At 46.3% G+C, this 15,761-nt stretch overlaps 1 protein-coding gene across 4 annotated transcripts in view; it reads right to left on the bottom strand.

Annotated features, from left to right (window-relative positions):
* The window catches only part of SLC39A11 (solute carrier family 39 member 11), a 359,240-nt gene that overhangs the window by 113,691 nt on the left and 229,788 nt on the right, over positions 1–15,761 (bottom strand). For all 4 annotated transcript variants that reach the window (XM_019740426.2, XM_074319972.1, XM_019740425.2 and 1 more), the window contains one exon: positions 10,466–10,636. In XM_019740426.2, the coding sequence (XP_019595985.1) occupies positions 10,466–10,636 (171 nt within the window). The remainder of the gene's footprint in view (positions 1–10,465; positions 10,637–15,761) is intronic.

Below are 15,761 nucleotides of genomic sequence, written 5' to 3' on the forward strand. Positions count from 1 at the left end.
CTTGTTGTTGCAGATGGAAGATTTCATTCTCTTTTATGGCTGAGTAATATTCCATTGTATATGTACCACCTCTTCTTTATTCCTCTGTTGATTAGCAAGCACTTACATATCTTGCCTATTGTAAATAATGCAACAACAAACATACGGATGCAAATGTCCCTTCGAAGTAGCATTCTGGATTTCTTTAGATAAATACCCAGAATGGAATTACTGGGTCCTTCTTTGTCTCTTGTTTTGTTATAGCCTTTGTTTTAAAGTCTATTTTGTCTGGTATAAGTATTGCTACCCCAGCTTTTTGTTTTTTTCATTTCTATTTTCATGAAACGTCTTCTTCTATCCCTTTACTTTTTGTCTCTGTGTGTCTTTCGATCTGAAGTGAGTCTCTTGTAAGCAGCATAGGGTCTTGTTTTCTTATCCATTCAGCCACCCTATGTCTTTTGATTGGAGCATTTAATCCACTTACATTGAAAGTAATTGTTGATAGCTATGTAGTTATTGCCATTTTATTACTCATATTTTTTCTTTCTTCTCCTTCTTCTTAAAGAAGTCCCTTTAACATTTCTTGTAATACTGATTTGGTGGTGATGAACTCCTTTAACTTTTTCTTGTCTGGAAAGATCTTTATCTGTCCTTTGATTCTATATGATAGCCTTGCTGGGTAGAGTAATCTGGGCTGTAAGTCCTTGCTTTTCATCATTTTGAATATTCCGTGCCAATCCCTTCTGGCCTGCAAAGTTTCTGTTGAGAAATCAGCTGACAATCTTATGGGGGTTCCCTTGTAAGTTACTAGTTGCCTTTCTCTTGCTGCTTTTAGGAGTCTCTCCTGTTGCTTTAAGATTCGCTCTTTGTCTTTAGCCTCTGTCATTTTAATTATGATGTGTCTTGATGTGCGCCTCTTTGGGTTTATCTTGTTTGGGACTCTCTGTGCTTCTTGGGCTTATATGTCTATTTCCTTCACCAGGTTAGTCAAGTTTTCTGTCATTATTTCTACAAACAGGTTTTCAATTCCTTGTTTTCTCTCTTCTCTTTCTGGTGCCCCTATAATGTGAATGTTGGTACACTTGATGTTGTCCCAGAGGCCCCTTAAACTATCCCCATTTTTTTGGATTCTTTTTTTCTTTTTGATCTTCTGATTGGGTGTTTTCTTATACTTTTTATCTTCCAAATCACTGATTCGATCCTCTGCTTCAACTAATCTACTCTTGATTCCCTCAAAAAAGAATGTAAAATATCTCAATTTTTAAATACTGATTCTATGTTGCAATAATACTGTTTTGGCTATTTTAAGTTAAATAAAATATATTTAAAAAATTAATTTCACGGCTTTTTACTTTTTTTTTTTTTTTTTTAACATGGTGGCTACTAGAGCGTTGACCATTACGTAGGTAGCTTGAATTATGTTTCTATTGGACAAGGGTACTCTGGATGCTTCCCACATACAAAGTCTCCAGAAAGTACTGGTTGACTGTTTGGTTACACACTATAAACAGATTACTTCATCACCTCTCACCTGCTTTCCAGTCTTCATTATAACCAGGGAAGAGCATTTTTCAGGCTAGGTACCTGGATTAGAAACATAATCTCTGCCCAGGGAACAACACAAAGGAAACTAGCAACAAAGGAATAAAATCACCTGTGGCAATTAATCAATAATCTTCAGATAACCAATCCTTAAGAGCACATTGCATCCTCATCTCAGCAGCAAATGGGGCTCGGTGCTTCTCGGCAGCCAAGAAAAAAGAAAAGGAATCCACAATAATTTATGAATACTGTTTCCACCAGAGAGGCAAGCTTTTCCAGCCTGTGCAGTATCTCATTTACAAACACTACGCAATGACCTGGGCAGTGTCCCTGACAAAAATTTGACAGTAAATGCGGTGGTGATTTTCATATGACAGTTAATGTCCTTTCTTCAAAATACGAGCTGAACCAGGAGAAGGTGTTCTTTGAGAGGGACTAAGCTGACACAGCCCAATGATGTCACCTTGTCTGTTTGCAGATAACGAACACAGAGTACCCAGAGGAGAGGATGACAAGCCCATCCTTGGAGCAGCTGCTTCCATCTCCCCTCTGCCCCCAACATCAGACACGATGACGAGCCTGCTGCACGGTTCCCCTGCACAAGCCGTGCCCACCCCATGTTGCCCCCCCACTCAAGAAATAAGAAACCAGATTAGAACCAGAGGGTACAAGAAGGATGGCACCACAAGGGTCACTCTGTACCACCCTTAATTTATTTAAAATACTGATTTTTTGATAACGTATTTTACTCGTGATATATTTTTGCCATCCACTGGAACTTTCTGTGATAATTCTGTGGCTCTACTGTCCAATATGGTCACCAGGAGATGCACCTGGCTATGCAGCACTTGACAGGTGGCTCACCTACAAGTAAGGATCCAAATTTTGCATTTTATTTACTTCTGCTAAGTAGAGGATTTGACGGCTCCAGGACGCAAATGCGCGCGCACACACACACACACACACACACACACACACACACCCTCCTCCTGTCTGACCCTAAAGCCTATACTTGTGTCCATGTGGCTAGGAGCTGCAGTACAGGGCACGGCAGGTCTAAAGGGCCTGAGGAAAGCCATGTTTTAGCTAATATCTACCTGGCCACAGTAGAAAGACAACTGGAAGTTACTGGAAACTTTAAGTCCTGATACAAAAATGTGTTTGAATTCTCTCGCTTTTTTTTTTTCCTTTAATTTACAAAACAGATAGGAGGGTGACAAAGTCCAGTAGATGTGGAAGTGAGCCTTGATTTTAACCCTAATCTTTGTGCAGCCTTAGAGTGCAGCTCACGTCATCTGAAGGCAGGTCAGGACACGGCATCTGTGTGTCTGGAGCCCGAGGCAGGAGTTGACAGTGAATCTCCAAGTTGCCTTGTCACTTTTTGTGTGATCAGGCAGGGCTCCCAGGATGGTGATTTTACACTCGGGGCGTCTGTTCTCCTGCTCACACCCAACAACATGATTCGGGAGTGTGCTACCAGCTTGTGCTACAGCACACATCCAGGAACATGCTATGCTGAGCAAAATGTCATCCCAGGCAGGCGCCTGCACTGATTATAATGTCAGGCTTCCCACTGAGACACAGATAATTATAGCAGCAGACTACAGTGTTTCCAAACTCTTGAAGGAAATGAGAAGCATCTTCAAAAGTAACCCGCTGGAGATGAAAATTCAAGTGATCTGGGATCTTCTCACGCGAGACCACCGAGACCAGAACCAAACGACTTTGGACGCTCAAAGCAAAATGAAGACAAAGTAGGAGCGAGAAGGGGGCTAGGGAGAGAGCAGGTGGAAGGGAATGACACGTTTGAGCTCCTACTGAATTCTAGGCTTCATGACACGCACTTCACAGCAGGTAACACAGCAACAGGCCTCGTGTGTTGCCATCCCCGTCACCTCAATAATGAGCTGCAAGAGAGACGTTACCTCCATTTTACAGCTGGGAAAACTGAGACTCCCACAGTCTTACCTAAGGGTCTCCCAGCTAGTAAAATATTTGGTGGCTCCAGGATCTGAGTCTTGGCCTTTCTGACTTGAAATCCGGTGCGTGTCCTATCTCCCCACGTCACCGTGCTTGATGTGGTGAAAGGGTTGACCATGCGCTTGGGTCCTGGATCATTGGCGGCGGTGGCGGTGGGGGTGTGGGGACTGCACGGGGCTCATTCTACACGTACGTACAGAGTGCCCACAGTGGCCAGCCCTGTGTGTGGATGAGTCTCCCCGCCACCCCGCCTAAATCTCCTTGCTGAACTAAGCCCGATGCCTCTGGAACGGTCAGCACACGAGCATGCCAGAGCCATGCTGCAGACATGAACGTCTAATGTGGCAAGCTTCAGAAAGTGAGAAGCATTTTCTGAACTTTTCTGTAACCCTCTCTGAAGAACGTGGTGGTCCACCGGAAGAAAAGAAGCAAGCTCACCAAAGCGAAGGGAGGCTGGAGGCAACGTAGAGACTGAGCATGAATCAAGCGCTACCCGTACCTGCTTGTGACCTTGACCTTGGTCTTTAACCCTTCCGGGTCTCAGTTTCTAACATGTAAAACAGGGATACAAATATCAGAATCACATGTGTGGAGCACTTTATGTCTTGGAACTTGGAAAGCAAGTGATGGCCTCGAGTACCGCCAGTGTATTTGATTACCGCCAATGATTTCTGGCTTTCAGGGGTGCTGGGCTTACTCATCAGCTGAGCCTGAGTCTCTGGCTGTGGCGCACACTCCTCCAGTTTCTGGAAGCTGAGCAACGGGAAGTGGAGGCTGTTGCATCAGTGTATTCCCTTGAAAGGTCCATGTCTCCTAACAGAATTTTCTATTCAGTCTTTTGTCGCAGGAAAATGAGGAGTTGGTAAGTTCTTCTTTCTAGCTATTGGCTCGGCTCCTTTCTGCAAACTCAAAGTGCTACCCCTCCCAAGGGACCCTTGCAGCCTGTGGAGACCACACTAGGGTACAGTGAATGCCCAGACTCAGGTCACCAACCACCCCCGGAACCTGTGGACATTCCCTTTTGTGACAAAGGACATTTTGCAGACGGGATTGTCCTGGATTATCTGGGGCTGGGGTCATGACTGGGGTTATCTGGTTGGGCCTTAACTGCAACCATAAGGATCTTTGTAAGAAGGGGGCAGAGGGAGAGTAGACACAGAAGAGAAAGCAATGTGACCACAGAGGCAGGGGTTGGAGTTATGAGGCTGCGAGGCCAGGAATGCCAGCAGCCTCTAGAAGCTGGAAGAGGCAAGGAACAGACTCCCCCAGGCCCTCCAACACCTTCAATTTAGCTCAGTGAAAACGATTGCAGACTTCTGGCCTCTAACACAGCAAGAGCATAAACTGGGTTGTTTGAGGCCACTGAGTTTGTGATGATTTGTTACAGCAGCCACAGGAAACTCATACGATCCTTTATTCTGTTTCCAACCTGTAACTGAAACAACCCCAATTATCTCAGGCATAAAGGAATAATTGTTACTTCCACACTTTTGTGTGTGTGCTGGGTGTTGGGGTATTAAGTTGGTTAGGAGACACAAGTCTCCCTTCCAAAATATTTATCTGATCACATGAGTCATACATATTCATTATGGAAAAGAAGAATGATAAATCTCACAAAAACACAAAGAAAATAAAACTCAGCCATAATCCCAGGAAGAACCAACTACTGCTAATATTTTAGTGTATAAATTTGTGGGTTCCCTGAAACACAATCTCTTGTGATTAAAACTCCAAGCATTTAAAGAATGAAATGTGGTCTATTAGAAGTCATCAATGAGGACAGGCCAAATCATTAAAATAAACGGTCACACAGTTCTGGAGACATAAGCTGTGACCCGCAGCTCTCTCTGTGTCATGACAACAACAAGCAAAGTGGACTCGATTCTTGACTCCATTGAGAAAATAATAAAAAGCAGGAGACTCATCTAACCTTTTCTTCTGCCGACCTTTGTAAGTAATTTCAAGCACCAAGGAAAGCCCAGCGCATCAGGAAGACTCACAGAAGCCAAATGCCATCCCTTAGTGCACCTACTAGCTAAGGTAAAGGGAACTAGGCCACCTTCCTCCTGAGTGGCCTCTGCTCTCCTAGAGGTGAGGTTAGGTGACCTATTCCACCAGTCATTGCAGGCATCCGAGTATCTATTGCTTTTCAATATGAACTGTACGAACGAGGGCACAGACCTTCCTGTAAGAAGCTCCATCTATCAGGGAAATAAACACCTTTAAACAATTGCCATTCAAAGCGGTAAGTATCGTGAGAGAAGAAGACACAGGATACAGCAAAGTGTCAGAGAAGAAGGTGTGATTGATTATCACCACCAAATAAATGAAATTAGTAATGAAATTAATAATGTACTATTTGCATTATTTTTCACAGCATCATCCAATGCCAGGGCTGGAAGGAACCATAATGACAATTTAACACACACACACACACACACACACACACACCACCTAAATTTTCAAATGGAGTAGAGTTTGAATGAATCTCTTTAAGCTCTAAATTTAACTTTCTCATGTCCAAAGCAATGGTATAGTGTCCTGTTGAGACCCTAAGTTACTCATGAAAAGAGATTATCCGGAACTCAATTGCTAGTTGATTTTGAGTTCTACTCAGACACTGAAAGGGAGCTTGGTGTCCTCAGGCCCAGGAATCTCCAGAAGTCTCAGAACCCTTGAGTCTGTACAACTTTGCAAGCAAAGCACGTTAAGAGACAGTGTGCTCAGTCTGGGGTTGCTTCCATAGAACACATAGGGTTTCCTCGGGATACCGTTTTCCAAGGGATTGGAGCGCCCCAGGCCACCGCCGCCGAGAAGGAGCGTGGGACGAAAAGACAAGGCGCCACCACCCTCAGAAGCATCCTGAGTCCACTACCTGTGCCAGGGGGGCTCGCGGCGGCTGGCCTCCATCAGTCCTCACCCTTTCTTCCTGAAACACTGTAACTGCCCGCACACCTGTACACCTGTTCAGGTTCTTTCCTGTTCTAGAGCTGCAGACAGACAGTCTTCATGAGGTCTGTGAATTCCCCAAACTGCCCGCAGACTGTTGTACGAGCACCAGTCTATCATAGAGGGGGCGGAGCTCTTATCAGATTCGTAAAGAATCACAGAAGACGAAGGATGCATTTGTGCTCACACATGTGAATTCACGCCTAACCCAAGTGCCCTGTGTGTGCCCATGGCTACGCCTGTGTCCTCACATTCCAGAAATCTGCAGGAGACACGACACTCGCTAACAAGCATTTCTTTTTACTTCCATGCTCAAAACAAAATTTTTTTAAACAAAATGTCATCCCCAGGACATTTAAAACTGAAGCAGCAAAGACCAAAAATCTTAAAAAAAAAAAAAAAAATCAATTATCCAGTTAGTCCCTCTGCAAAGTCTATTTTAAAACCCAGAGTCTCAGGGAATGTCAAAGCTTTCGTTAAATTTTTAATAAACTAAAAGGATAATGTTAAAAGAAGAGACCTTTTCAAAGATAAGCTTATAACAGATAAGCTCTTGAAATGGTTCTCATCAAAGGGCGTGAAGCTGCTAAATGGTAGCCTCCGCCAGACAGCTCTTCAGCCTGGAGTCAGAAGCTTGAGACTCCAGGAAGGAGCCCCGGGGGGTCTTTGAAGACACGAGTATTTGTATGTAGACCCTGGGTGATTTCCTCCACGTCATGGGTTTAAGTAACATTTATATGCCAGCGATTCACAAATGCACCCCTCTAGTCCACACTTTGCACCCCATCTCCAAACTGATACATCTGGCTGCCTCGTCAGCGCCTCCAATTGAATGTCTAACAACAACCAAACTCCAGAGTCCAAAACTGGATTCCTGATATTCCCTCTAAAACCTGCACCAGCTGCAGCCTTGCCCATCTCAGTTGAGGGCAACTCCCCGTCTTTGCAGCTGGTCAGCCCTGAGACCTCAGGGTCCTGCTGGCTCCTCTTTCTCTCACACCCACATCCAGTCCATCAGTAAATCCGCTGGCCCCGCCTCTGCCAGACACCCGAACAGGAGGCCTTCTCACCACCGCCAGCACCGCCCCGTCTGGTCCTCCACTTGATTCCTGCAGCAGCGTCCTCACAGGTCTGTCTGCTTCCACCCCCATCCCGCCTAAGTCCTCTCCCTCTTACTCCTAGACGCCTGGCTACTCCTTGTAAGATGCTGAACATGATCCTGCCTCAGGCCCTTTGCACTGGCGACTCCCCTGCCTGGAACACTCACTGCCCCCCCCGAGATCTGCATCGCTGGCTCACAGGCAAGGGGGTCTCAATGAGACCCACCCTGACCATTCCACTTAACATTGCAACTGCTTTCTGTAACACTGTGCCCTCTCCTCTGCCCCCACGGAACCCTTTCTCTCTACAGCACTCACCACCTTGTACCATAATATAGAATTCACTTATTATGACTATGATCATTGCCTGCCTCCCCTGCTATAATGTTAGTTACAGGAGGCCAGCGATCTTGCTCTGTTCTATGACTGGTAAACTCAAGTATCTTGAACACATTGCTCAAATGTAATTAATAAAGGCAAGACTGGGAAAGAAATGTCCCCTCGAGCCTCTTGATCTGGGTAAGCCAGCTGCTCCTCAGTTTACTGAGCCAGTGACCACGACCAGCCACTTCCCATGAAGCCCCCTCGGTTCAGCGTCCTATGATCCACTTGGTCCTCCTTTCCAAAGGTACTTCTGCATTCACCATAAAAGAGACGCGAGGCTGAACTGGGACTTGGAGACGCCAAGATCCAGAAGAGGGTCTCTTGTCAGGGAAGAAGTAATATTTGAACCCATGCTGACTCAGGATCATCAAATTTTGGTGTCACTGCACCCCCATCTTCCTGCTGACACATTTTGTTTCTGGCCTTAATCCAAGTTCTCACTGCAATGAACAAGCATAAGAGAGTGGACTCTGACTCTCCCCGACCTCCTGTCAAATGAGTCGGGGAACAGTTACAACTGAGCACATGGGGACATCGTAGGGCAGTGGCAGCTGTGATCTGGGAAGGGGTCTGGCAGAGGAAAGCTTATTCCTGGGTCCTCAAAGCCCATCGCTATGAAATCTGGACCTTAAAACACCGTTTTGCTCTGCAGGGAGACAGAGTCCCCACTCAAGACAGAAGAGTTATCTTGTTTGGCTCTAAACCCACTGGATGGCTCTTTATTCTTTTTCACCTGGTTAAAGAGGGGGTCCTGAATGGCAGAGTGACAGCTACTATTATGACCAAAATAAGCATAAGTCACCTCTAATGATTAGCTTTTAACAGGTTGAAAGTGACTGTAGAGGCTTTCAAGTGGTCCTCTGTGGAGCTCTCGGTCTTCCAATGAGCTCCTTTAAGATACCAGGGGTAAGTATGACCGGACCTTCACCCAGGGCAAATCCACTGGTCAGTTTTGTGCGTTGGGGTCCTGAGTAAGACTTTATCTCAAGGCATACTCAATATCAGCCTCTAAAAAAAACAACCAAATAAGTTTACAGATCACCCAAAGGGAAAGGGCCAAGAGGATATAAGAGAAACAGATGCTGAAGAAACATTTGGGCAACCCAGCCTACACGATCAGAGGACAGAAACTGCTAAGATCAGGAAAGAAATAACAGAGGAAAATGCTTCTTCTCTAGAGGAAGATCTGAGCTTCAAAAGTGACTGGACACAGTGTTTTAGGCAGGTTTAATATAGTCTGGAATATATAACATTGACATTTACATTCTTTAAAGATGAGTGGGAAAAAAAAAAAGAAGAATCTTCATCATGCAAACCAAAGAATATTGAATTGCCCACAAAGGAATAAACTCGGTTTGGCTGTGGCCTTTGCTTCTACAGTATGAAGCCAGAAGGTAATGGAATGACATCTGTACGAGCTCTGAAGAGAAATATGTGCCTCTCGCCAGCTTCGCCCACTCAAGTCACTGCGCCTGTAATAAGGTCACCGCCTGATATCATGAACTCTGCGAGGACGCAGGTAATACATCACGCACGGACACTCCCTGAGCAACGTTATTCCTCAAATGTTGGTTCCAAAACAATGAAAGATGGATCAGAATGTTTAAGAACTCAAGACTGAGGAAGTCCCAGCTGGAAAGGAGGACAGGAATACTATTAATGCTAGTGAAGAGGTACCATGATTTTCAAATGCTCGTATAGCCCAAGTACTGAAGTAAAATATACACATATATATTTGTCTAGCATCTTATTTAATTATCAAAATATGTGCCGTTTATTTTATGAACAATATCTCCGTTATCTCAGCAGTAGCATTATCTCCATTTCATAGATGAGAAAACCAAGGGCACCTCAAGTAACTTGTCCAGATAAACGTGTGAGTAAATAGCAGAACTGCAATTCCACAATGGACCCCAAGGAGTGCCTCAGGTTCCCGCAATTTGTTTTTTAATAGCTTTATTCTTTGTATTACCATCAGTGTTTTCCAGTTAAACTAAATGAAACATGCATTATTTTTTGAAACAGAACAGCAGTACTTTTTGTTTTTCAATTAAAATAGATCCAAAGACACAGACCCAATGGCTCCAAAATGCTAAAAGGAAAGGGTTGCTAAGGGCATGTCAGGACGAGGTCCCGCATGAAGAAAGGTGAGACGAACATCAAACTGTATGAATTCAGTATTTCAAAAGCGCACGAAGCAGAACCAGAGACCCCGTGTTTACGGAAGGCGCCCTCCAGAGCGACCGTGCAATAGGGGTGACGTTATGCTCCAAACGAGCTGTGTCACATATGTAAAGTCAGGAACTCACTGGTGGAAACAGGACTGGCATTGTCTGAAGTAAGTGGAATGGGAAGGCTTCACGTAGAATAATCAATCTAGAACAAGTAACCCCGAAAATAAAGTCCAGAAAGATGTGCGCTTCCGCCTGCATCACTACTGCCCATCTCCCTTCCCGGCCCGGCGCCTGAGCTGACAGTGAGGGTGGGCACCTTCAGGCAGGTGGCTGGACCGCTCGGGGACAGGACCTCACCTGGGATGTTGTGGATGGTGATGGCCAAGATGAGCAGCGCGATTCTCCTCCAGCTGCTGCCGTCGGGCACGGCCAGGTTCCCCCGAGGTGGCACACGGGCCTCGGGGACCTCGGGAAGGTCCGTGGCCATAGCCTTCTTCCTCTGATACGCCTCGCCGTTCTCACTCTTGTCTGAGCAGAAACAGAAGGACAAGACAAGAGAGTCCTTTGAAAATGAGCGCACTGGTACTTGGGCAAGCAGCAGGGGAGGCTACTTCCTAACTTCCTAATGGTCTCCTAGTCTCCTGTTTGGTCCTTCCCTTATTCATTCATTCATTCATTCATTCACTCATTCATTCATTCAGCACACATGCACTGAATATTCAGTATCCAACGTGCAGATATTAAAAAGCGTAAAAAAAGATGAACATGGGGTACGTTAGCACGGCCTACTTCAGAGAAGCAATACTGAGGAGTGATCAGAAGCACCAATTCTGGAACCAGACCACCTGCTCACTGACCAACTTGTCCACTCACCAGCCCTGCGGTGCTGATTCACCTCTGTGTGCCTTGGTTTCCTGATTCATAAAACGGGGTAATAGGACCTACCCCACAGGGGTTTTGTGAGGACCAAAGGTCATGCAATGGAAGGGCAGCCACTCACGATGCACCAGGCAAGAATGGAACAAGGAAGCAGCTTGACACATAGACAGAAGGACGCAGATACAGACAAGTAGAGATGGGACATCATGCATCCAGAGAGAGAGAGACAGACAGACAGACAGATGGCAGCCTGGGTGCCATATGACATCCTGACCCTCATGGGCTGACTACAGTACCCAGCCCTTGAGTTTCATGAACTAACCCTCCTTTTAAAGATTCCCTTTTGGGTATATATGTGAAGGGTGTCACTTCTTAGGGCCAGATGGTCCCAAATACTTAAGATCTCCTGGGTTCTTTGTTTATTCCTAGTGGAGGTAAAACATTTGGATCTGAAATACAGCACAAAGGTGAGACGAGGCATCCGACTGCGGTTCACAGCACAGATGGATTGTGGGAGAGGCTTCCAGAGGTGGCATTACAAACGAGCAAACCTTACAAACACATGGTGGCCTGAGTGGAAAGAAGGGTCTTTCCATCATGAATTAGCATGACATGCAAAGCCTAACTCAGACATCACGGTCAGGAACCAGAACACGTTTTTAGGAGACCCACCACACAGCCCACTGGTGGCTCTCTGTCCCAGGAGGTTTACTGGTGGCCCTTTCACTCTTGGAAGTATCTTGGTTTGGAGGATAAATTATGTGGCTCCCCGGCTGGAGGAAACAGCCAAAGCTGGACGGATACTCCACTCTGCTGTGGGACATCCCTCACTGAGATCAGCTTGAAGGGTAGGAGGCAACTCTCTGTGGTCGTCCTACTTCCCTTCTCTATTTACATATGTTCCACTCGTGAAAGAACTCTCACTCCTAAGCTGAAAGCTGCAGAAAAATTTTCCCAAAATCAAATTAAGAAACAAGGGGCAACTTTGGGGATTCCTTTATCCCCGACCACGGGCGTCTGGCCAGCCTCTCCTCACTCCTGGCTGAAATGCAAGGCGCGGGCCGTTTATCCCACCCTCTCGGGGGCTCTATAAACTTGACCGGATCTTTGATTCCTTTTTCAGATGAACCCGCCTAAGTGGAATGCTGTTTTATTTTTCAAAAACAGGAGACGACAAAACACACTTCTTTTGAAACTCATTTTGTGTTTGCTCACTCAAATCGAGAGAAGAGTAAGAAAACGCCAACGGGCAAGTGGACTCTCTCCTCCCTACGTCCCATTCAGTTGTCTCTTTGGAAGAGTTGACTCCATTCCATTAGGGAGAAGGGGCCTTTTACTGATCCTCTGAAGTTTGGGCCTGCCAGCCCTCCCATGGTTAGCAACCACAGCTCACAAAACTGGCTTCTGGAGAACACAACTGTCCCCGTTGGATAGTAACTCCTCCAGATGAGATGTGCACGAGGGGAAGCTAAGTACTCACTGTGTGGTATCTGCTGTGTGTGTGTGTGTGTGTGTGTGTGTGTGTGCATGTGTGTGCGCACACAGGGTTGCTGCTCGGTGCCATCTTTCTTGCCTCAGACATCAGACAGCCTTCGTGTATATTTGCACACGTGTGTGAGTATCTGCATATACGTGGGGGGAATGTTTTTGTACATTTTAAGTTGCTGACATCTAACAACTCAGGCTGCAGAGGTTGTTAGGGAAATTGAACTAAACCCCTGGGATTTCAAGCCCATGAAGATGTGGGCAGAGCCGGCCGGAATGCTGTGCAGGAACCAAGCCACGCCTGGCAGAGGGCACACAGCTGACCCTGGACCAGCCAGAGAACCCCGCTGACTCCTTGGGCCCCCCTCTGAGAGCACGGGCCACACTAGACGCTCTCCAGTGGGAGCTGATAGGGCCCAAAATAACAACAACAAAACGACCCCCCACCCTCACCCCCATGACTCTTCCCTTTAGAATTTTATAATTTAAGAGATGACAGACAGGGGAGAAGGGTCTTTCTGTCAATAAATTCCTGTAAATCTAAGGGGCAGAGCGACACCGTCTCTAACAAGCACTGAAGGCTGCATTTCTTTTTGTCATTATCACTAAAGGACTGGACTCTGCATTTCCTGCAAATAATGCAGCGAGAGTGGAAGAGACGGGAGCAGCGTTAGCACGTTCCAGCTCCGTACATGGGTTTCATGGGAGCACCAAGGAGCTTCCGGGGTCAGGAACTGAGGTCAAGATGCACGACTCCTCCTGGGGTCCCAGTAGGTGACAACTGATGTGCCTTCTCAGAACGGGAAATGGGACGGTGTGAACGCCTAATGTACTCATCAAAGTGAAATAAGCCACCAGTAATGAGTCTGCAGCAAGGAAAATTAGTCCAAATAAATCATGACAGAGAATGCAGAAGTCGTCCTGAGCAACGACTCTTCCTGCTGTCTCTCCTGCTAAGGCTGGTTTAACCATCACATGCCATCAAGGAAAATGCTCTGGCCGTGAGCAAAGGATGGCTGCTTCACGGAGGCGACGCCCACGCCTGGTGTGGGGTGCAGGAGTGTGCCCGAGGGCCCAGAACCCAGGACATCTCCTGAAAGAGGGAAGGTTTGGGAACTTCTGAAGTACGACTGGGCAAAGAGGAAGGACACTTAGGAATGGAACAGCTGATGGCAAGTTCAGTAATGGAAAGTGACATCAGTGATACTGGCTAGTAGGTGACAGTGAGAACTTCCCTTAAGAACCCTCAATCCTTACAAAAGCCCTGTGAAGTAGGAATCATTCCCTTTAAGAGACGAGGAACTTGAAGAGCAGAGAGGTGGATGGAGTAACTGCCCCAGGTCACAACATCCTCCAGGAGAGCTCAGGTGTCAGGCCAAGGTCCTTTGCCTCCAGAAGCCACCTCTTAACCAGGCCCCGGGGTTAATTGGGGGTGGAGGGGTAAAGTGTTGACCTGCTCCTTTGCTCGCCAAAAAAAAGGACAGCCGGAGCAGTCACAGCAACGACATTTAGGGGCTTTAGTTCAGATGTTTAGCTCAGAGATGGCTAGGTGGCAGCGGGGGTCCAGTGAGCTGGCCGTGAGTGACATCAGAGGCAGAAAAAACTCAGGGGAAATCTCGTACCATCATTCCCACTCACAGACAAACCTAAACACGTTTCATGAAAACCATCTTTTTTTAACCCATTAGGCCTACTGTGTCTAAGTGTAAAGCCGCTGCAAGTAGGAAATACTTAGCAACACTGGGCACGCAAACCGTGCTTACAATCCTTTCAGGAAGGAAGAAAGGGACCCCTTCCAAGTGGATCGTCGTCTAAAAGCTGTTGTAAAATGTAAACTCAAGCATCTAAGAATCCTCATGGAGAGGGGCCCACTGCTGGGCCTCAGCCTGTCATGCCCCCACTTCCTCTTTGCCAGAGGGGCACCGCGCTACTGCGTTTGCGAATGAAGACCACAGTGGGACAGAGGGACCAATCCAAGGCTCACTTTTCCCACTGAATCAAGGGGTGACCTTACGTGACACATCTGTTTCCTGGTTTCCTCTCTCTCCCAAACAAGGGACATGATACCAAGCCCGGGGGCCATAAGTGAACCCCGCTGCCTGGGGAAGACCCCTCCTCAGGGTTTGACTTTCTCCCCTGTGAAGGGAAAGGCCCGGAAGTCTCAGCAGCTCTAAACCATGTTGGGTCAGGAACGGCTTTCAAAAGTATGGTGGAAGCTGCGATCTTCTCGCCAGCAACAAACAAACAAACAAATACACTGACAGATGATTTTAAAATAATTTGTGAACCCTTATGGATTCAAGGACCTCACACAGAGAATATCTTCCTGAATAAATGCCATGCCAACCTTTCTGTTCATGACCCATGGACCCAGTCCCACCAGAAACATGGCAGGTTTTCTGTCCCTGTGATGATGTGACTAAATCTAACAGGCCCCAGGATGGAAACGTGGGCCTCCAGTGAATACGGCAATACTAATGAACAGGTCACCAGCCACGAGAGCTTTAGAAACATCCCCAAGATATGACTGGAGATGATTTGGTTGAACAGGCAAATCCTCATCGGTTAAGGGCAGAAAACTTCAAATCCCTGGAAAAATGCTTCTTACAAAACATAAAATGAAAAGTAGTCGGTGATGTCTATTCACTGTGTACTACGTATGCACAAATAAAATCAAAAGGCTAATCGAGAGAGAGCTGGGAAAGAGGAGGGTGCATTGACTTGTATTTTCCCTGCCTTGTTGTTTTCTAGAGAATCAGAATAATTTGGGGGAAGAAATTCAGTCACCCACGAGTGTGGCAGTGCTTGCTAGGAATTCCATTCAGTTTCTTTCATCATTTATGCATCAGCATGTGTCCCTTTACATCATGGATGCTGAATTTGAACATGAAATAATTATTCAACATTGGTTAGCATCAATATTGGCACATGAAGAAACCAGAGCCCATGGAGGTCCTTCTTGACAGTCACTTGGAAGTTTCAAGGAAGAGCCAGAGTGGTTCTCCCAGTCTCAGCAGAAGACCCCTCAGCTCAGACACATTCAAAACTAAAGCCTATGACTGTCTCTAAACCTATCCACAACTCTCATTCTGTTTCCCTTTTGTAAAGCTGTAAATATAACCACATTCAAGACCATTTCCCAAAGAGAAAAAAAATCCCAAGATCCCTCACACAATGACTGTCATTTGTCCCTACCTGTGTTCAGTTCATGCACGTTGATGCTTTGAAGATTAGCCGTCAATGTAAATGGTGACAAGAACAGATGCTGGATCTCATTGGCTGCCATGGG

Source organism: Rhinolophus sinicus, linkage group LG15 (genome assembly GCF_036562045.2).
Source record: "Rhinolophus sinicus isolate RSC01 linkage group LG15, ASM3656204v1, whole genome shotgun sequence".
Classification (NCBI taxonomy): domain Eukaryota; kingdom Metazoa; phylum Chordata; class Mammalia; order Chiroptera; family Rhinolophidae; genus Rhinolophus; species Rhinolophus sinicus.